The sequence below is a fragment of the Parus major genome, chromosome 4 (genome assembly GCF_001522545.3).
Source record: "Parus major isolate Abel chromosome 4, Parus_major1.1, whole genome shotgun sequence".
Lineage (NCBI taxonomy): Eukaryota > Metazoa > Chordata > Aves > Passeriformes > Paridae > Parus > Parus major.
The window spans coordinates 46189466-46211824 of record NC_031771.1 but is presented as its reverse complement, the minus strand read 5'-3'; the positions used below and the strand labels follow the sequence as shown (position 1 = coordinate 46211824).

The 22359-nt window shown below is 38.0% G+C and overlaps 1 protein-coding gene across 8 annotated transcripts in view; it reads left to right on the top strand.

Moving 5' to 3' along the window:
* Positions 1–18511, top strand: part of N4BP2 (NEDD4 binding protein 2) — a 35413-nt gene extending 16902 nt beyond the window's left edge. For 6 of the 8 annotated variants that reach the window (XM_015625123.3, XM_019006405.2, XM_015625119.3 and 3 more), the window contains 10 exons: positions 286–2573; positions 3955–4040; positions 4784–4826; positions 5823–6058; positions 7475–7593; positions 8908–9046; positions 9149–9334; positions 11504–11672; positions 13465–13588; positions 14366–18511. In XM_015625123.3, coding sequence (XP_015480609.1) covers positions 286–2573; positions 3955–4040; positions 4784–4826; positions 5823–6058; positions 7475–7593; positions 8908–9046; positions 9149–9334; positions 11504–11672; positions 13465–13588; positions 14366–14411 — 3436 coding nt within the window. In that variant the 3' untranslated portion in view covers positions 14412–18511. Of the gene's footprint in view, positions 1–285; positions 2574–3954; positions 4041–4783; positions 4827–5822; positions 6059–7474; positions 7594–8907; positions 9047–9148; positions 9335–11503; positions 11673–13464; positions 13589–14365 lie in introns of those variants that run through there. The other 2 variants (XR_004496860.1, XM_033513429.1) reach the window with 2 other exon arrangements.
* Positions 18512–22359: the final 3848 nt, after the last annotated feature.

Here is a 22359-nt window from a genome sequence, read left to right as displayed (position 1 = left end):
AACTGAATGCTGGAAATGGGATGGGGTAGACATCGACTCCTGAGAAAGTATTCATAGCTCTGTGCTCTAGTAAGAAGGGGGCACTTAGTAAAGAAAGTTCATCTTTATCTCCTTTTTTATTGAGGAGTGTTGGAGTTACAGCTAAGTCATAAATTTGTTTTCCTCTCATTATAAGTCTAACTAGGTAAAACTCTCTACTCTAGTTCTAACTGGAGTTAAAAATATGGACAAATGCTTTAAGAAGGTTTGAAATGGGTTTATATTTCATTCCAATTTGTCTTTCAGAAAGAGAGAGGCACATTCTGATGTAAAGGAAGAAGAATGTTTTGCTTCTGAGGTGGAGCCTATTGAATTAGCTGAAGTTGATAAAACTTCTCCCCATGCTTCTTTAAGATTAGAAAGTAGTTGTGATCCTGAGCATTTTCAGAAAGAGGAAAAAGAAATGGAAAATAACTCGGTGAAACACAATTCTGAGAACAGCACTGTTCGAGATGACTTGGAAGCTAATTTATCAGATGGCATCCAAAAAGAGCTGCCTTTGGAGAAGAAAGAAGAAAAGGGATTAAAACCAGAAAAAAATACTGAAGCAGAAATGGATGAGGTTGATGTGATCCCAAATGAAGAGACTGTGAACTTACACACAGGTGGAGCTGAGGGACACAGTGATAACAACAGTCTCAAAGTTCAAACTGCAGCTGAACAATTGGAACCAAAATCAACACAGATGAGTAACACAGTGCAACCAAGCAGTCTGGCTTTTGATGCATCTGGAAAACCAGAACTACTAAACTTTCTGGGTGACTGGCCCATGGAACAAACAATGGGACAGAGAGTCAAAAGATCTAGAAGACTAGAAAAATCTCCTCTGAAGAGTGATAAGGAAGGTGAAACTCCCAGTCAGCAGCATTCTGAGATAGGTAAAGAGCAAGTGAGCCTGCCTGAGACATACACTTCTGAGAAAGGACATGAGGATGAAAATCTACCTTGTAGCTGTGTTAGTTCAGATGAGGTTACACCAGAATTGCAAATGTTAGGGTATTGGCCTGTCTCAGCCTCATTAGAACAGAGACAACAAAGGTCAAGGAGAGTGAGAAAGACAAATCAGTGTGATGAAGACAAAAATACTGAAGACAACATTAATATGAATGCTCTTGAAACTGTGCATGTGATTCTTGGGTCATCTGTGAACACTGAAGAGCAACTAGATATAAGGAATTTACCTGTGCACCAAGAGGAAATATCAGCTAGTGAAACAGTAAGCGAGGAAAAATCCCAGCAAAGTAAGAGAGCAAGGAAACATCACAAATTAGCCCTCACTTTTACGAACAGCAGCCTGCTGCATCCCAGAGAAGAGGACCACTTGTCTAAACTTAATGTGGCAGAAGAGATACAGGACATAAACTTATGTAGGCAAAAAAGTTGCCATTCACAGACTGAATCACAGGACTTTGCTCTCCTGTGGAGACTAGAGAAGAAAATGCTTTTTCCTGAGACAACAAAAATATTGCATGGCAGGCTAGATGGCTTCAAACCCAAAGACATGGATAATGCCTCGGAGTCTCAGGAAAAAATACCCTATCGAGTTATGTATGATAAAAGTACTTTTGTGGAGGAAAGTGAGCTTATCAATATTGATGAGTCTGAAAAACTAGATACGCTCTGTAAGCTCTTTGAGTCTGTTTCATTTGAAGCTTTGAAAGATTTGTATGAAAGATGTAACAAAGATATAGACTGGGCCACAGGTCTACTCTTAGACTCTGATGAAAAGGTATGTAAAGCTATTGACACTGAAAGCTTTCAGGTAAGTGAAGCCGAGCCAGTGGTGGCAGACCTTGATTTCAAGGCAAGTACAAATTATGATGAGAATCTCAAAGACTGCAAACAAACCCCACAAGTTTTTGGGACTGGTGATATCTTTGAGGCTTTAGAAGGCAAGAACTCATCACTCAGCATTGCAGAAAGTAGGGCTGCCAAGACAGCTGTGACAAGTACTGATGTGTCTGACGCATTCGCTGCTACCTCATTGGATAATTCAGTGGAACTGAAAAGTTCTGTGGGTTCAGCCCCTAGAACTGACACAAGCAGCTCAGCAGCAGGTGTCATTGAGCTGTCCATTTCAGGAAAGCAGAAGAGAGAGAGTGAGAGTCCTCTTGAAGAAACTGTAAATAAACCATCACTTTCACAACTTGATGCAGGTTTGCCTCATGATCCTAACATAACTTCTACCAATTTGACATCTGAATTAAACGATGAAAGTGACAGTAACCCATCAGAAAGCAGTGCTGAAAATTCCAAAGGGACTGGTTTGTTACTGGAAATGGATCATGCATCTCTGGTTGGTCCTAGGAGCAATAAAGAACAGGAGATGGATAAAGAAACTCAGAAAAATTCCAGGGAGATAGGTGGTAAAGAGGAAATTAAAACTCCAAGCTGGCCTGCAACTAAAGCCAAGAGACAAAGCCCTATACCAGCATCACATGCAGCCTTCAGTATAGATTGCCTAGAACTAACATTGCCTCCTGAACTGGCACTCCAGCTGAAAGAGATATTTGGACCTGTTGGCATTGATGCAGGTATGATGATTTGGATAGGAAAGCTTTCTTTCTTTGCCTGTGCTTTTTTCCCTTCATGCTTGATTTTTAGGGAATAGATCTCTGTAATTCGTCGTTATACTAGTGGTTGATGTTGTTAATGCAGAAATGAAACTGAACGAAGCATGGCATAAGATACGAGTGCCATAGTGCTACCTTCTCCCTTTGTCTTTTTGTACATGCACATACTTCAAAATAAAAAGAAAATATACTGGCTTATTTGCATTCTGAGCAACAGACCTTTGAGCTTATATTTAAACTCTGAAGAGATATTTAGATGATAAGGAATATGCTAATTGTGGCTGATTAGGAAAGAAGAAAGGGAAAAAAACCTTTTGGCATCAGTTAACTTGGGGGACAAGAAGATGGATGGTTAAGGGAGATGAATGTGGCTGTGTACTTAAAAGATGTCAACAGACAAGTCATATTATGGTTAAGGAAGCCATAAGCAGCTTGAACATGCATCTCAGAAGTTAAAGAGTGATACAAAAAGGAAAAAAGAAAACAGGAATATACAGCTTGATGTTATTCTCTCTTTTTTCCCCCCACACTTTCTTGGTTGTGGTTTTTTTTTTTTTTTTGGTTTTTTTTTTTTTTTGGTTTCTGCCTTTCATCTTGAAGATTGCTTTATGTGAAACCCTGGATACCTGATTTATTGGTGGGTTTGATTGCTGGCCTCTTTGCCTTAAATGCCTACCTCCTTAAAAAAAAAGTTGGTTTTCTATAGCAGAAAAGTGTTTTATTGTGTCTGAAGTAAGCCCAAAGTTTTTATTTGACACATCCATACATCTTGCTTTTTTTTAGTTTTGAAAGGGTGAGGAACACTCATTTAAGGAAAAAGAGCTTTTGTTATGATACCATGATAATTTCTGCTGTTTCTTTTAGAGTTTGGGGGAATGCTTCGAGTTTGTTTCTCTGAGTTTGTGTGTTGGAAAGGAGGGATGTGACTGCTGTTGGGCTGTGGTGGGTATGTTGTAAAGAAAAGCAGTTGCCATGTGGGTTGCAGTGGAATAGGGGAATCACAGTTTCATGGATTTTGTTTTCAATTAACAACAGCTTTGTAAAATAAGGGTCTGCTAGAAAAATGGAAAACGGGGAAAAATGCAGTTATCCAGGTAGTGATTAACAAGATACAGCTAATGTTAACTTGTTTCTTTCCTACCCTATCAGTATTTTTGAACACCTGAAAACAATTTCTGTGGAATGCTTTTTTTTTTCCTTGTTTATATGTTTTTTTCAGGCATGATCAGTTTATGTAGAATCTCCAAAATTAAAATTAACCAGTCTAGGATACTGTACTTTAATTGCTTACATAAGTTTTTATAGAATGCTTTTAATGAATATATTCTCTTTGTTCCACAAGGATCACTAACTGTTGAGGATTGTGTGGTTCATATTGATCTGAATTTGGCAAAAGTGATTCATGAAAAATGGAAAGAATCTATTCTGGTCAGTAGGTTTCTTGCTTATGATACAGTGTGGCATGCCTGTATTTTGTCAGACCATTTGTCTCCATGTCTTGGTCTAGAGGTGTTACCTTTGCAAGAACAATGATAAAACGTAATAGTAGTTTGTAAAATATGTGGTGTGTATCAATATGTCATAATCATTGGTGCTATTGAAAGACGTTTTAGGGGATGTCATGAGTGCCTCATCATGAAAACAAGATAATTAAAAAAGGAGGATCATAATGCCCAATTTCACTACAAGATTGATAAAAAATTCCACTGGCCAAAAATCCTTATTTTTTTGACCTGTAAAAAGAATTCTTTTATGAGCTATTCTCTATACAAAACATCTCTGCGTGCAGTAATTGAGATGAGTTCCCTAACCTGTGTTCCTTCACAGCTCTGTGAAACTTGGAATGCCTTTTGGCAAAATTTTTGTTTGGTTTATATAATTAAGCCTATGAAGTCTTAGCAGTGGGGCATGTTTCTCTGGTTTGATGTGTTTTTATAAATTTCTATGTAATAAATATATTTTATATAATTCTATATATTCTAAATAATTCTAGCTTATAAATTTCACTTCATAGTTATTTTTCCTAAATATATTTCTTTTAAAGTACTGAATCTTTGAGAAATATTGTGAGACTTTATTTTGAAACTGCTTTAATTAGAAGCTACTACTTGCAAAGTTTTCCTGCAAAATTCATAACTTATAACATTCATGATTTTACTATTTTTATTTAGAAGCGTCAGAGGAGAGGTGAATCATGTAAGTTGTCCGCAGAAGGTATGTTGTGTATTTCTTTTAATTGTAAAAGTACTTAATGTTCATTATAAAAGTATTTAATTATTTGAAACTTAAGGTTGCAAATACTCCATCTGTTGAAAAATGATGACTTTTTTTAATTAGGCTAAATTTTATTGCCTTTGGATCCATTTACCAATCTCTTATGATGGTGTGGGGGAGGGGAGAGAAGTTAATTATAAGCAGAATCACTAGTTCCAGATAAAGCCTATAATTTTGTGTCATTTGGAAAACTTAAGCTCTGGTTGAAGTAGACAGCTGTTTGGTAGGAATTATGAAGAAAAGGAAGCAAGAGAAGGAGCAGCCAGAGAATTACTAGCAAAGTAAGGTTTCTGCAGGTGAGGAAGGGAGGTCAGGAATACAACATCCACATGTTGTTCATTAGAGGTGATTGTAGCAGGAAGATGGATGCCTTGTTCAAAAAGTGTTAACGTCTCTTGCAATCCAATTTTCATTGCCAGAAGAAATGTCCTTCTATTGCAGAACCCCACTGCAGACTTGGATTGCAGTGTGGGTGCAAACTTGTGACCAAACAATGCTGTTGGCATTAACTTAACACTAACTTGTAGAAGCATAAAACCAGATTGTTAAGCATCTGTCCTTAAGTTGGAGAAGAAAGGCAGGTAAACATACCGAGTCAGTGACTCTTCTGTAAAAGTAAACAATCCCCCACTTAATTATGTGCAAGGTGGTTTACAGCTGTAAGAAGATATGTCTTAGCACTTGAAAATATGGTGAAGAAGTGTAATGGTTTTCTTTTGTTTCACAAAATAGATTAAGATGATCAGACAGTCTTTGGAAAATGGAAGCAAAGAAGACGAAAGCAATGTGTTGGTTTCTGTTTTAGCATTAATAATCCTATTTTAACAAAATTCAAACTGTATAGGTTGAAAAACTTAATTATTTTGGCATTGCATGTATATATGAGCTAAAAAGTTTTTCATCACTCTACTTTTATTGCTTTTGAATGTCCAACAGTGATTCAGCAGATAGATACAGATGACTCGGAAGTGCTGTTATCTCAGAATGCAGACAGCAAAATACAGAATAAAAAATCGAGCTCGGCTGCAGACACATCTAATGATATACAGACAAAAACCCCAGCAACATCAGACGTTTTTCCATTTATGGACCACTGGAATGCTCAGATTCAGAAAGTTTCTCTCAGGCAAATAATTTCTGAAGAAATAGCGATGCAGGAGAGAGAGGACCTGGTATGGCTAGCACCATTTTTTTAATGTGGTTTAGATTCATTACTGTTAGTGAAATAGAATATGTCTTATTTGGTGACTTATCCTTGTGCTGCTGATCACAGCATGAATTTGTGAGACAAATGCATGCCAATTAGTATTGCTGATTACTGTGATACAGGAGTTTGCTTGAGGTAGATAGTTCTATTTCAAAAGTACAGTCTCATTTAGAATGTAATATTTTGATTGGTTCACATACAGATCGTGCTGCATTTCACTATCCAGGTTAGTATTTGTGTTTGGTTGAATTGTTTTTTGGTTGTTCAGCTAAAACCAAAGATCGGTGTGATCTTCCATGCTTTTTATTGTGACAGCAATATCAAAAAAAGTTTGTAGTTGGCTCCATGCCTTGTTTGTTTAGAAGTGTACTGAATTGGTTGTAATATATTTTTTAGGAGAACTCACAAAATTCCTAACAGATGAGACATTAAAATAAGTACTTGAGGTTAATCTCAAACAAGGTTCTATATCCACTTCTCAGAAAACAGTAACTCTTTAGTAGATTTTTACTAGTTCTTTGTTTTCCACAGAGTTGCCATACCCTTGCCTGTTTGGCTTGTGCCTGATACTGCCCTCTACTGCCCCACCGATGTTCAGAACAGGCATTCTTATTTGTAGTAATCTCTGATAAGTAGCGGTCTTCAAGTAGAGGAGCTCTGAACTGGTGTAGAAAGTTCTTTGAATTAGCCTGTACTTTGAAAATGGCTTGTGGATTCTTTCTTTGAACTGCATGTATGTGCCCTGCTGATAGCAACTACTGTTATGTCCACAGCTTTATTTTTAGTTTGGATTCATGGAGCTTGGCTTTATTTTGACCACATTTTTAGTTTAAAAAAAAACCAAAAATCTGATTATTGGAACGATCAGTCCAATTGATTTTAGGCTATAATTATGTCATCTTTTCAGATGACTGCACAAGTAGGAATATTTATAATAGATACAGCTTCAGATACATCAAACCAAAACTGTTTATGCTGCTTAATAATAGTGTTGTTTCAACCCCAGGCCTTCAGTATAGAGAAAAGAGGTGAACTTTGCACAAGCTTAGCACTGGACTAGATGGACTGGCAGGGAATAAATTCCAAAACTTAAATCCCTCCTAAAAATCCTCATTTCACTTTGTCTTAATTATGAGGGAGCTCCAGCTGCATTACTTCAAAAGACTGCAAAATACTGCAGTGGTGTTTAATACAACTCACCTGTCTTTTATGCTGATCAGTGTGGCAGGCTGATATGACAAATCATTGCTGTGGGTGCATACCAACTGAATAGGTACTTTTTTAATCTTAAGAAATAATGACAAAGTTGGATTGGCTCCCCCTTTACTGTATTTTGTTCTAATCAAGAACTTGTAATATATTTCTTTTGTTTTCTGGGTAGAATCGTGTTCCTTCTACAGCTAGAAAAGACTGTGCTGCTAAACTAAAGGAGAAGCAACTTTTTGAGATGTTTCCAACTATTAATCAAAATTTCTTAATGGATGTGTTCAGGGACAACAAGTAAGAAATCATTTTACTTCTTTGTAAAAATGATACTCAGTTACAGTCATAAATATTGAGAGCTAAGATATTGCTAAACAATGGCTTTTTCCAAAGTAGCACTTTTTGTTAGTCTAAATGAGGGCAAAACTAGCTGTTCTTAAAGGCAAAAAGGGTATAAAAACTCTCAGTTTAGACACATTTCTTTTTAGGGCAGAATAGACAGTTTTCTTTCACTGGGAGAAGAATGTCTCTGGCTATTGACCAGTTACTGACTGTCAGTGGAATTGCACATTTTCTCAAGAGCTGAGGTTTAAATCTAGTGGGAAAAATTGCTGGGTGTGGTAATAGTAGGTTCACAGGAAATGGCACCTGCCCAAGAGGAAAATACTACCATCACCTGGTGTTACCCAAGTACTTCCCTGGTTACTACAGCTGCTCTGAAGGAGTGAGCCATCTCTCCATCTCTTCCTGCTGACATTCTCTTTCTCTCTTCTGCATTATGTTTCTGGGATATGTGTCTACCTTCTTAAATCTAAGTTTCTGAGAACTGAAATTTTTTTTCAAGAGAAACACTTTTTTTATCCTTGGCCATTTGAATGTCTGTCTCTACATATGGGCTTGTATACCTACTTGTCAGTCATGCTTCTGGTCCAGGTTGTTATAAAAATCTTTCCTGTTTAAAATATATCCTTCATCCATTTCTATAATTTGAACATTTCACCGTCTCATTTTTCACATTCTAAATTGTCCTCATAGTGTTATTTTCCCAAAATCTGTCTTTACTTTTGATCAGTCTGCTCTTGTTAGCTTACTAAAGAGCAAGAATAAAGAAGAAAAAGGGCTTATTAGAAAGCTGTTGGCGACTGATGTCATAATTAAAGTTGATAATAAAGTTTGACTAAAAATACAAGGATTTTTCCTCATTAGGGTTTTAGAAAACTGAGGTAGTTTTAAATTAGTTGGAGCTATCTAACTCTGACCAGAAAAGATTTAAGTTGAACTATCTTACCCACTGCAAAGAGCAGCATTTATTAATATCTCTTTGATTAAGGTAGGAGGCAGTTTATTTCAGTTTGTCATTTTCCTTTTAATGTTCAAGTGCCCCTTGGTTATGTTTCAGTCGACCAAGCCTGCTTGTGTGTTGATGCCAGTAATGCCCTACAAGGAGTCTGCAAACCTTTCTTTAATAAGCTGGGATATTCCATTTCAGTGTCTATTTTCGTTGTAAGCTAGCTCTGTAACAGTATCAAGGTTTGTTATAATGAGTTTAGATAAATATAGCAACTATTAATATATATTCGTAACATCACAGATTTTATTTCTCCTTTGCAGCTACTCTTTAGAGCAAACTGAACAGTTTCTGAACTGTGTTCTGGAGGCAGATCCTGTAAAAACAGTTATAGCTCAAGAAAGTGTTCAGCAAAATGAAATTGCTTCTTCCTACAGTGCTTCAAAGAACCGTGAGAAGAAGGTATTTTCATTTTTTTAACCATAGTTACAAACATAGCCAAAACTATGCTAATGAAAACACCTTACAATGCATCCATAACTTCAACAATGCAAATTCCTACAGGCAAAAAAAAGTAAGGAAGAGGATGATCCTTTATGTGAAGTGTTTCAAGACTTTGAGTATCCACAATATGATGATTTAAGAGCAGAAGCTTTTTGTCACCAGCAAAAGAGACAAGAATGTTTGAAAAAGTCTGAGGAGGCCTATCGCATGGGTATGAAGCCTGTGGGAGCATTTTATGCACGTCAGGTAAACAATAATACTGTGCTTTTCGTCTGAACTTAGGGAGGCACTTAAACACTGATTGGATGTGATGAGGAAAACATCACACCTACAAGACTTGATGAATTTGGTTGCTGCTCCCTGTGTGTTATATTGAGAATCACTAGTAAATTTGCTTCCACTAGTTATGATACTGGCACAGGAAGCCAACGTAATCAAATTTGGTGTGAGACCTCATGAAAGGTGATATCTAGTGCTTAATCACACATACTCCTTTGTCTTTGATCTCTCTCACATGATATTATATCCTTGTAAACACCAAGATGTGTGTCCAAGTGGTCTGGCAAGGTTTACTGGAGTGTGACTTGGACTGCAACAAACATAATTTTTTGAATCCTCTGTATATGTTGGTGCTGAACTGTTTTAGACACATCTTCTGTACTTTATAGGAATCAGACAGGTGTTAAGATGTCATCTTTTGCCACAGAATCTTGCTTGCTTCATCCTCCATAAGTCTTGGGCAAGATTACTGCCTGCTGTCTTCACCTCTTCATTCTGACTGTCTTTATGGCTACAGTCTGTATTGGGTTGGGATAAATGAGGTGTGTATGTCATGCTTTTCACATCTGGTTATAGAGTGTAGATCTGCTGCTGATCGGTCTTGCATGCTCTGGCCTTGGAGCACAGGCTCTTTGGTCTTGATTCAGGCACATTTCTTAGTATGTACCAGCTTGAGTACTGCTGATCAGTGCTATTGATCATACTCGTGGTTTTAAGACTCATCTCTTGTAATCAAAGTTCCTGTGCATTGGCACGCTTAAAAAAATCTGTTACAAATATCTTCAAAGGCCGTAGTTTTCCCCTGGTCTAATAGCATATAAAAATTTGGTAAGAATTCACATAGAAGCATTTAATTCTAAGCTTTGAATTGTATTATGACAGAATAAAAATGTAATAATAAATCACTTGAATTTGCTTTTTCAAAAAAGCTTTCATGCAACTGGTATAACTCTTAATGTTTAGATTGTTACTGTGCATGTAGGAAGTACTGATTATCAGTCTTTATAATGAACCTTTTGTGGTTTTTATTCATATATTCTTGAAGTTTTGAGACAAAGGTGGATTTTAAATAGAAATATAATTTCAAGTCTTGTCTTATTTTTGTTCTTATCCATAAGAACAAATACAATCTATTGAAATTTATTTATTATATATTTTCCTTAGGTAGTAATAAGGGAAACTAAGCTACCTTTATTCCTAAAACATACTTTATGCTTGTTAGCCTTTGTCCTGGGAATCCTTTGCAAGTGAGTTTCAGAACTGCTGTCTTGGGTCTGACACTAATACACTTCAGATGATACATTTTAAGAAAGTGTGACAGACTTTCACTTTTGTTCTCTTGAGCCTTTCTCAGTCCAATACCCAGAGTTAAATCTTCCATTCCTTTTCAGACTGTGCCTACAGATCTTCAAGGACATAATTTGTTTTTTTAATCTCTGATATTGCTATTGCAAGGTTCGTGGTAAGGAGTTGGTACTTGTTCACTTTGTAAGGTGACTAACTGTACTGCTCTTTGCCCTCATTGCAGAAGGGACTTACTGACCTTGTCAGTCATAAAAGATGTCAAAAGTATTAGGAGATATAATGGATTATTATTATTATTATTATTATTATTATTATTGTCGTTGTTGTTTACCATTGACTTGTCTGAAATTTTGGAAATGTGTTTGGAAGAATTAACCTCAAGTACAACAGTCAGCAGGCTTTTCCTGATCTGTTGGATAGTTTCTCTGTTGGACACTGTTTTATTATAATTTTAGCAAAATACATGCCGGAAATGAAAATCTATTGTTAGGAAAATAAATTTTCAACTCGGTATGGAGTGTAGCTTTCTAGTTTATGTAAAGATCTTGTGACTTTGTGCCTTTTCTCACTTTTTTTTCTCCTTGTAAGGCTTTTGTTATAATGTCTTCTTTGTGCCAGCTTTGAGTAGTTTCTCACAAACAGATTTCATTAAGTCTTCCTACGTGTAGGTCTCACTGAGCATCTTGCAGAAGTTCTGCTAGAATTATAAATGTTACTGGTTCAAACTTGAACTAAAAGCACCCTGCCAATGCTGTACTTTTGAAACCACTGAGTGGTGTGGAGCTTAAATTGTTTCTCAGTGTGTAATAGTCACTGTGCTTATGAATAAAGGGTCGCCTTCATGAGCAGAAGATGAAAGAAGCTAACCATGCTGCTGCTGTGCAAATCTTTGAGAGAGTAAATACTTCCTTGCTGCCTATGAATGTGTTGGATTTGCATGGTCTTCATGTGGATGAAGCTGTGAATCAGTTGTCCAGAGTGCTGCAGGAAAAAAGTGAAGGTAGGGTTTAGGTAATAATTTTTTCCCCCTAAAAATTATTCTCATTTTCTATTAAGAAATCATGATATACATGACAACATTACATGAATGTGCTTGAATAACATGTGTGCTAAAAACAACTAGGTTTTGTGTTGTCTTGTTTTCAAAGTACCCCAATGGAATTGTTTTTCTTTGACATGACAGTGATTCTTGTTGCTTTCTGTCTTNCCCCCGCTTCTTTGTAAATATTCTTCTTCCTTCTGTTTTACACTTTTTTTATTACTATTATTGAATACTTGGTCTGTCCTTCCTGACATTTTTAACTGAGGTGATGGTACAAACATACGTGTCAGCATTGCATTGCTTTGTCAGAACTATGTTGCTTTTATAATCTTAAAAGAAAAATTACTGTGTTGGAATTCTAACCACAATGATGATATTGTCTTCAACTTCTACATGAAAGTGTGAGATTTGAGCTACCTTTTGGCTTCTTTATCAGTTTGTTTGCAGCATTGCTTGAGATCAGAATACTGCTGCTTCCAGAAATGTAATTTTATGCAGTTTTGCTTGAGAGCTCATTTTTTCTCATAGTAGAGAGTTCTAGTATGTCATGAGTAGTGTCCATGCTGTAAGAAGATACATTTTCTGCATTACTAGTTTACCCTCTAAATTTAAGCACACTGGGAATACTTCTATAACATTTCTTACACAAGGTACTGCTGCACAAACCTGATTTTTTGAATCACCTAGTCCACTGAGTATAAATATAAACGTGTTCAGTGTGGCTTTAGAGCCACATATCTTCCAATATGCATCAGAGATAATTAAATTCCATTATCTTGTGCAATTCCTGCAATGACATTTGTGTTATTTAAACTGTAACCTAATGCTTTTTAGAACTAAATTTCTAGAACTGTACTTATATCAGGAATGCTGAATTTGATAGTAGGGGCTCTCTGTTCAGTCTATTCACCTAAATCTGAAAAAAAGAGAAGTTAATTTCACTGTACATACATGGGAAAAAGATCAATACTGGGAACTTTTTTGCTAGCAGAATTAACAGTAAATAGATATAAAACATAAATAAAGTTACGGTGTTGGGGAGAGTAGTTGAAGAAACACATCATGTGAACTGATAATTCAAAACTGGAAAATCTTGACTAGTTGTGAGAATCCAGTTTAGTTTATTTTTTTCCTCTTTTTCAAACTCTTCATCAGGTTGCTGTTATCTCTGGGAATACAGCAATTAATTTTGTTATCAAAGCTAAGTGTCGTAATAAAACTCATGGAATGTGTTGATCTGTTGATTTCCATGCTTCAACATAGTGGATAGAAGATAATCTAAATAATGTGATATAAGTGTCAAAAGCTGGATTTATATTTTACTTCTTAATTTATTTATTCAATAAAATGTTATTTCTTTATTCACATTAATTTAAGATAAAATATGAAACAATACAGAAGCGCCACTTAAAAATTCAGTGAATGACACCCACTTCTTTTAATTTTGCAATTTAAGTTTATATCAGAGAATGTAAATTCCAGTTGAATATTAGATGAAGAAACAGTAAAGCTTTTATGAAATTGGAAGGATTTTGTGATGAAGACAATATGCGTATTGCAAGCAATCTAGATTTTAACATTTTAAAATTTTAAAAATTGATATTTGTATGTAAAATACGTGTATCAGCATGGGAAAACAAAGCTCTAAATGAGTAGTGAGAGTTTGCAGAAAGGTGTGTGGAAGGGTTATACTGAATGCCATGTCTCTTCTGAGGAGGACTTTTAACCGTTACAATTCCTGCTGTTGCAGAGTACCAGCAGACTGGTGGTAAACCATATCTCAGTGTTATCACGGGAAGAGGAAGCCATAGTCAGGGAGGAGTTGCTCGCATCAGACCAGCAGCTATCAGATACCTCACAAGCCACAACTTCAGGTGAGTTTAGATTTTTGTTACTGATAAATTTGTTTCTTAACCCACATTTCACTAACTGAAAATTGAAGTTTAGTTTTAGAATGCTGTTAAACTACTACACAGATTAAGACAGGTCTGCTGTTTCAGATTAAATTAAGTCAGTTGTTTCACAAATCCGATGCAGTAGTGTAGCACCTGTTAAATGTTAGATCCTTTCCTCTGAGATAGTTTAATTCCATATTTCCATTCAAGATTGCTAGCTTTACTGTGAAGAATTGTTAATCCTGCTTTCTATTGATTCCCAATATTTGCATTTGTGCTCTTCTTATGAGGGATAGCAATTTAGTAAGTCTGGGCTGGCACTAGTGTGTTTGCTGCTTTTTATATAGAGCAGTGTAGGAAGGTGAGCATGAAGATGAGCCTCAAAACAGCAATGACTTCCCATTTCCTTCTTGGCTTCTACAAAATAGAAGGGTAAAAATCCATTTTGAAAGAAGAGGGAATTAAAGGGGAACAGGAATGGAGGAACAGAATGAATATAACCAAGAATATTGGGCAGGTTTTTCTTTTCTCAAATCTTCATCTTAGTTTCTGCTTTTTCCAGGTCTTCATATCTCCAGACACTGAAAAATCCTCCTTTAGTGTCACATTTGAGGACATAATGCTGATTTCCTAACTCTCACATGCACATATACTTGACTGAGAACCTTATCACTTCCCATGTGTTTGATGAGAATTGAAGGTGATGGCGTTGCATATAGTTTACATGTTGAAGCTTCTTTTTTTCTTGTTTCATAGGTTCACAGAAATAAAACCAGGCTGCCTGAAAGTCATGTTGAATTGAGGAGTTTTGGAAAGAGGAATATAGAAACTGAGGTGTCATATGACTGCTGGGTAACAGAAAAAAAACATGTTTTGAACAACTGCACTGGTATTTTGTAATCTGTTTTAAAGGATGATATTTTATTGGAACTGGTCTCAATTTAGAGCAAGTGGATTTGTCAGTATGTTTCCAATAAATTTTTGTGTGAAATAGATCCTTTTTTGAACCTGCATAAGGAAGATATTTAAAAGGATTTGAAGTTCTCAGAAACGCAGATTAAGAATTTTGCTGAGAAATATATTATGTTTTTAAGGGAAATTAAGTTACAATTTTTAATACAACTGTCTTCTTAGCATATCTACTCTGCCTTTTGACCCTTGCACATTTTGATTGCTGTGGCTTCTGTACCTCTAAAACATATTATCTTGTTCAAAGTTATTTTGTAATTCGGAACCCAAATGTGCTAAACCCTTCAGAAGAGCAAAGAAGAGGCTGAAACTGGGCAACTACCGGTATTGCAAATCCAGTTACGCCTGAGTGCTGAGTATTTCCAAGTTTCTTAAAAAATCTGGTGTCTTTTTAGTGGTTATGTTATGATGGGTTAACCAGTTCTATTATACTTACTTAATTCTAAACTTCCCCAAATATTGAAGGAAGCTGGATATACGGCCTATTCCTGAAGGCCAGCCATGTGTTTGGTAATTTGGCAGATTTAGTTTGATCTCTTAAAGGGAAAATGCTGTTATTCAATCTCTTTTGTAGATCCGCCTACTGGATTAAAATAGTTTCTTTGTGGCTTTTTAAATGCAGCAAATGGAGTACTGTTTCACTTTACAAGTGTCTAATAACGATGTCTTCATTCTCTGTGTATTGTTTGGTGATTTCCTTGTAGAAAATATAATCATGAGACATTTTCAATGTATTTTTAACATCAAAGTGAATGGTAATATTGCAATAGTAATTGCCAAACTGGAATATCTGGGAGTACAAAAGTTACTCTGATTTTGGTAGTGTTGCATCAGCATCTAGAAATACCTGTTTAAAAAACTAAAACAATATAAAAAACCCAAACAAAACCCTTCAAAAATTAATTATAAACATCTATACTTAGGCAAGTGTTTCCAGTAAACAATCAGACCACTTTTTTAATAGAAATATCTTCTAGAATGCATTGCTATTTTTATTTACATCTTTGCCTCCTGAAAGGCAAATGAATTTTTGTTCTAAGGGTTTTTCAGAGCAGATGTGAGTTGTGTATTAGGAATAATATTAATAGATTAAGGATTGATGTGAGGAGTTTTTTAATTTTTAACCACTTTGCACTAAATTTTATCCAGGAACTACATGCACATAGAGTTTGTATGTGAACCCATATGTGTGTGCAAGTTCTGCAATTTGTATGCATGAGTACTAATAAACAAAGAACTTCTGTGAGAAAAGCTGTCCACAGAAATAGGTTTCACTTGAAAATGTGTCTGCAATAAGTTGCTGACAGGCTGAAAGACATGATGTTTCCTGAATATATCTGTATTTACTCTAATACATACACAGTGAATATGATGCATGGTAGACTTAAAAATTAATTTGTCGTGCTTCAACAGTAATCTTTTCCAGGTGATTTCAAGTGGAAGAATAGCTTGAATAATACTTAATCAAAGGGACTTTTTCTGTAATAGACTGCCATAATAAGTTTTATATCTTTTTGTGGGTAGTTATTTCATCTGAATTGTGTCCTTTCTCTGTTTCCTTCTCTCTGCACTGCTCTGGTAATCAGTGGGTGAAATACAAAAGATCTGTGGTCCCCAAACAGCACTAACACAGCTGTCTCTGACGCTGCATGATGTCCTGTGTGGTGAAACCCACACTCCATCCTCTGTGACAGTGCCCAAAATGGACTGAGATGCCATTTAGGCACTTGGCCTCAAGACACTAGTTCAGACCATCAGCTGTACAGGGTTGCAAATGCTAGAATTGTCTCAGCCAAGCCAAAATCTTTGTTTTGGACCAAGAAACTTCCTTCTGTTCCTGAACAGGTTTTCCTTAGGGCTGCTGTTTATAACAAATGGAATTGCAGCTCTCTGGGACAGCTCTTTCCAGTGTAGTCCCTGTTGGTTGGCTTGGGTGGCTGCTGTGTGTTGAGCTGCTTGGGTGCCCAGGCCCTACAGAGATGTGCCTGTGAACAAGGAATTGTCAACACTTCTGGTTGTTTTGGGAGGCAGCCTGATTCACTCAGCATATTCACACCATTCCCAACATGGACAAAGACAGCTTAGATTTTAGTTCAAAAGACAAGCAGAAGTTGTCGTCTTGCCCATCTGTTCATGATAATCTAGTTGACAACTTTACCCTGGAGATGAGAAACACAGCTTTTTGCCTTCTTCTGGCTTAGCAAGTGAATGATGATGATTGTACTTGACTCTCACTTCCCCAGAAAATACTCTGACCAATGTGCTCTGGAATATTTTTGAAGTTGCTGCTTCCTGAGCCTCTTTCAAAATTACAACAGCACGCTAAAAGTGCAAGCTAAAGGGGACAAAAGAGATTAAAGAATTAAAAGTGCATAAACAGTCTCTGGAAGTGGCCTAGGACTTTTCAGAAAGGACCTGTTCCTGGTGAGCTTCAGTGTCCTTTCATATTTTTTCATCCCTTAGTCCTATTTGGATAAATACATTAAAAATGTTCAGGGTAAAATCAGCTCTACCTAGTGCTAGGAGAATTTTTCTCCAGTCTGTCAAAGACAGCAGAGAAATAAACAGCTCAAGAGCAGTTTAGAATACTTTTCTCTCTCCCTTTCTTCATTTGCCTTCATGGGGTACAGGTTGAGGTTCACTAACATTCTCTGAATTCCCTGCCCAGTGTAGGTTGGTCATTCACCTAGAATCTGAACTTTGATGGAGATGATAGCTTAAAATCATAACACTGGCAGAACCAATCTTGCCTCTATTGAAAATGACAGAGCCTCTACCAGCTTCAGCAATTCAAAACAAGGCACTGCAGTTCTGACTCACGGAAAATACAATGATCCTCTGAAGGATCTCGAGCACGTGCTTAAAAGTTGTGCTGAGCTGGATACAGAATAGGCTAGAAGATCAGTGGACAGAGTAAAGAAAAGTAGAGTTCTATCAGTAAGGATCTCCATGCCTTCAGCTACTTGCCAATATTCCAGAAAAACAACACTATTTCTCTGATTTTATAATGTATTCTTAGATTAATTCTTTGAAATATAATTATTTCAAAATGTTTTTTCAAAATAGGTTGCATTTTAGAAGTTTCAGCCTTTCTGATGTCTCTTGCAGTTACATCGGTGAGAATCCATGAGAATCTTGAGGTATTGTGTAAATTGTGTATATTGTACTTAAAATTAAAATAGCAGTATTGCCACCAGCACTCTGAAATAATGTATGACTGTTAAAATACCTATTTTGTGTACCACCTTCTATTCTATTCAACAGCATGTGATTGTGATGAATGGTAGCCTTTAATATGTCAACTGTTGTGTCTTCTTTTACAAAACATTTTAATAGGTACCCCTTTTTAATTTAGAAAAATTATAATTTTTTAATATACAAAATTAATGCTCGTGCTAACATTGATGAGTGATCTTAGTTAAAGAAAAGGCCAGAGGTGCAATGAAGAAAGTCGTCTGAAGTTATGAGACTGTTAGAAAGTATTTCAGTTGATTGTGAAAGTAGTAGGGCAAAAATTTATTTTCAAAAATGTTTCAGGATACCTTGACAATACTTAATGACTTTGGCTTTTGCTTTTGATATCATGTGGTACATCCCCCCTCAAAACCCAACCGAAGCCCAACTGTTCAGGCTATTTCAGCTAAATAAACTCTGCAGAGGATTAAATGACTAGATGTGAATATGCATGTGAAAAAACCTAGTATTGCAGCTACCAATTGTAAAAGCTGTTAGGACCAGTACATTGGAAGATACAAATTTCTATTTTTAAACTAAAATAAAAAATGATTTTTTTATTTGTATAAAGTTGTACTTTTGCTGTTAACTATAATTTTGTTTTTTACTGAAATAGTTTTGTAATTTGCATTTAAAATTTCTAATATGAAAAGGAATTTACAAAATCTAGTTTAATAAAGGATTTTTGTCACAAGTGTAGACTTCTGTCTTTCCTTTAAAAATTATGTTTCAGCTTGTATCAAATTTTTTTAAATAGTAGTCTTGGAGTTCTGCATGAAAGCCACTTGCTTGGCTTCAGGATACCATCTGTAGGGAGATGAAGCAACCATCTGCAGGCATAAAAAGGAACAGATTTGTGGCCTGAATTTCAGTGGTGCAAGTGCGAGCTGAATGCTCAAATCACTGAAAACGAGGGTCATGGTTTCAGATATTTTTTTGACCTGAAGTAGCTGAAGAGATGCTATTCCAGGCTAGCTTACTCATGGGAGAGTGAGAGCAGTAGTGTGTGTCAAGGGGAGGGGTGGTCTGACCACTGCAACAATGGGAGTTCGGGGGAGGGAAGTGTTCTGGAGAGACCTCATTTAGCAAGAGCCCGTAGGTAGGGGCAGTGAGAGGCCAGATCCTGAGGGAGCACAACGCTGTAGCATGGTGGGTGCAGAGCTGCTAAGCCTGGGTTTTCTCAAGCGTGCCCCACTATGGTCAGGTGTAGGTATTTTCCTGTGTATTGTCCTGGAAGTGTGGAATGAGACCAAAGTGCTGACTGCAGTCTAACCTATTTTATTAGCTCAGTTTGATGACAACTTGCTGTGACCCAAGATGACTCCTGCAGAATCATTGCTATGGCTTCATTGCCTTGCAGCTTGGGTTGACTGTAGAAATAAGTCAGGCTTGTGCTTTGCCACAGCAAAGCCCTAACTCATAAGCTGTTCAAGAGAGCAGGGAAAACAGGTTTTGGGAACTCATGAAAGCTTGGTAGATGCTACTTTAAATGTGACGTGGCTGACCCTGAGCCATGGTTATTAGACCACAGCGTTGGTAAATGTCTTGTTGGTTGTATGCTCTTTACTTACAGGTCTTCCTACTCTGGCAGTGTGGCTCAATGCCCAGCTTGGGCATTAGTCTCTCAAATTGAGATGCTTTAAAGTGGAGGTGCTGCTGCTGGACTTGCCTTCTGTCTTGAGGCAGCTTAACTCCTACCCTTGCTAAAACAGTTGGTCCTGACTCACTAGCTTCTATTTCAGTTCATGTCCTTCTTTCCTGAGTGCTGGGATTGTCTTGAGCACCTTTATGCTTCCAGCTGGGAGTTTGCTCTTCAAAAGCACCCTGGGGATTTCTGAGAGTCTGTCTCCTTATTTAAGTAAGAGTAATAGGATATTGTAGTCTGTCTGTACTTAGGAAAATTATTTGAACTTCACAACTGAAAGTGATAAAATATCACAACTGTAGTGTGATAAAAATACTGCTTGAGACAAACAGTTTTTCAGTTCACATTATTAAAGCATAATTAAATGTGTCTGCTGGTGGAACGTTTCAGGTAGCTTGACAATAGGTGGTGCCGTTGCCAACGGCAGAGGGATGGTGGCAGCAGCTCTTACTGTGCCCCTACCAGTGCAGAGTTGTTTCTCTGTATGACAGATACTAAAGGATGTTATTACACGTCACATGCTGTTCATTTCTTCCTCTGAGGCAGAATACTGTATTTGGAGTATTAGTTTGGTGAATGTTTTTCTTCTTTACAGGTGGGTGGAGATGGTTATCAAAATATACTTGCTTCTCTGTGCTAGAGATGGGCAAGACAAATTGATTTTTGCACGCAGGTTTGAAGATAGTAATGTTGAAGTTTCTCCATCAGTTACCCTGGGTTAGTTTTTGTAGGTTGGATGCCTGGACAGATCAGTCTGTTTGGAGAGTTATTTAAAGGCATTGTGCCGTTTGATGAAGTTTTGTGCCACTGTGGATGTTGCTGGTGGCACAGTCTTCTTGAAAACCCTGAAGGGAAGGACCCCCTTGATGTTGCTTAACTTTCTGCATCATGGGGCCTGGCTGGGCTTACTGTGACCTCTCAGTTGCCACTAATTGGTAAGCAACTGCATGGATCAGTGTTATTTTTGTATTGTCTTGAGAAACAGCTCTCTCCTTCATAGACATCTGTGGCTAGTCATACACACTGGCCAGGAGAGCAAGCATTGGAAATCCTCTACCACTGCCACAGATTTAATCATCTTGGTCTGTAAATGACGAAATGGTAGCCTTGTGAAATATTTCTGTGAGAGCTCTCTGTAATAGTGTCTGCTTCATGTCAGCTGACTCAGAGCATTGCCTTGGGTTCCTGCCTCTAAATCAGAGTAAAAGTAGGCTTCTTCACCTGTGTGCCCCTCTTGTCTTTCCTGATTATCTTCTTTTACTGTCTTGCAGTGCCATATATAAATGTTTGGGTGTTTATCAAGATAGCCATGTAAAGTAGCTACTTTGATACGCTGTAGGCAGCAGAACGTCCTCCTTGGAGGGATGAAGCCAGGGAGGTTTCCCTTTGGGAGCAGGTATCTATGTCAGGCTCCTGTTCTGAGTCTTCTTTTGTGGTAACATGTTTTTTGTTTATGTACATGTTTATGTAGTAGAAAGGAGAAACTGGCTGGTGAAGCAGAGAGCCTGGGACTGAGCAGTGTAACTGTCCCTATCCTTTGAAGCGGGACCAAGTGGGAAAAGCACATTCAAAGCAAAACCAGCTGCTGCCTTCGGATTTCTTTCCCAACGGGAATCCCAATAGCCTCTCGCGTATCTGGGGCAGGAGGCTGGTTTGTTTTCTTTCCTGCCAAGACGAATGTACATCAGCAGCACCAACGGGGCAGGACAAGGCCGCGGGGCCGGGGCAGGCACTGGGGCGAAGGGAGCAGGGTGTCCGCTCCCTCCGTGAGGGCCGGGGCGGTGTGTGCCTGGCGATCCCCTCGGGGCCGGGAGCTGCCCGGGGGCCGCGGAAGCAGGGAAGGGGGAGCCCCGGAGCGGCTGGGGGAAGGGGCTCCCTCCGCCATCTCCCTGCTGTGACACAGCGCAGGCGGCGTCTCCCGGGCCGAGCCGAAGGCGGAGGCAGCGTTTCCCCCGGCGCTGGTTCCCTCCCGGGTAGCCGCGCTAGGCCCTGAGCCCGGGGCCGGGCCGCGGGCTCGCCCCGCAGCCGGGCAACCTCAGATGGGCAGTGCGAACAGAACAAACAACTGGAGCCTCCTCCTCGCTTACAGCAAAACCCCTGGCGTTAGGTTTGCGTTAGATCCAGGTGGGAACAGGAAGTGTGAATGGCCCCCGGGAGAGAGAAAATTGCAAAAGTCAGTGAGTTTAGAGAAACAGATGTGGGTTTGCACATTCTTCACTTTCTCCCTTTGAAAATTAAAAAAAAAAAAGAAAAGAAAAAAAAGAAAATAAAAGACTCATTTAAAACAGAATAAGCATACTTCTTATGTGTTGTTTATATCTCTGGTGCTAGAGATACAGACCTTGGAGAGGTCTGCCCTTAGCCCCAGGTCTGCCCCATGAGTGGCAAATGTCTTCCTAGAGTGCCAGCAAAGAAGCCACAACCAGACAAACAGAGAAAGAATGTCGTTCCTTCAATAGAAAGATGGGTTTTTTGATAATAGTACCTGATCTGGGGGAAGAAGATTGAATTAGTTCTTAGACAATGGAACAGTTTGCCAGGGAAGCTGTTGGACACCCCAATACTGGCATTGTTCAAAGCCAGGTTGGATAAGGCCTGGAGCAAGCTGGTCTACTGGGAGGTGTCCCTGCCCATGGCCCTGAAGGTTGGGAATGGATGATCTTTAAGGTTTATTCCAACCTTTAAATATTCTATGATTATATGATGTGACTGCTTTTATGCTAGGCTGTCTCAGAATGAGAGGCAGGGGAGTTAAGTAACCCTCAGTGCAGTTCCTAAATATGCTTGACTTTCAAGAAAGGGGATGTAGGTTTTCATGTCACTCTGGAGGAAATCACTTCCCATACATTGTCCACCAGTTCTGCACTGACGTCACGGGAGGAATTGTGCTAGGAAGTTAGGA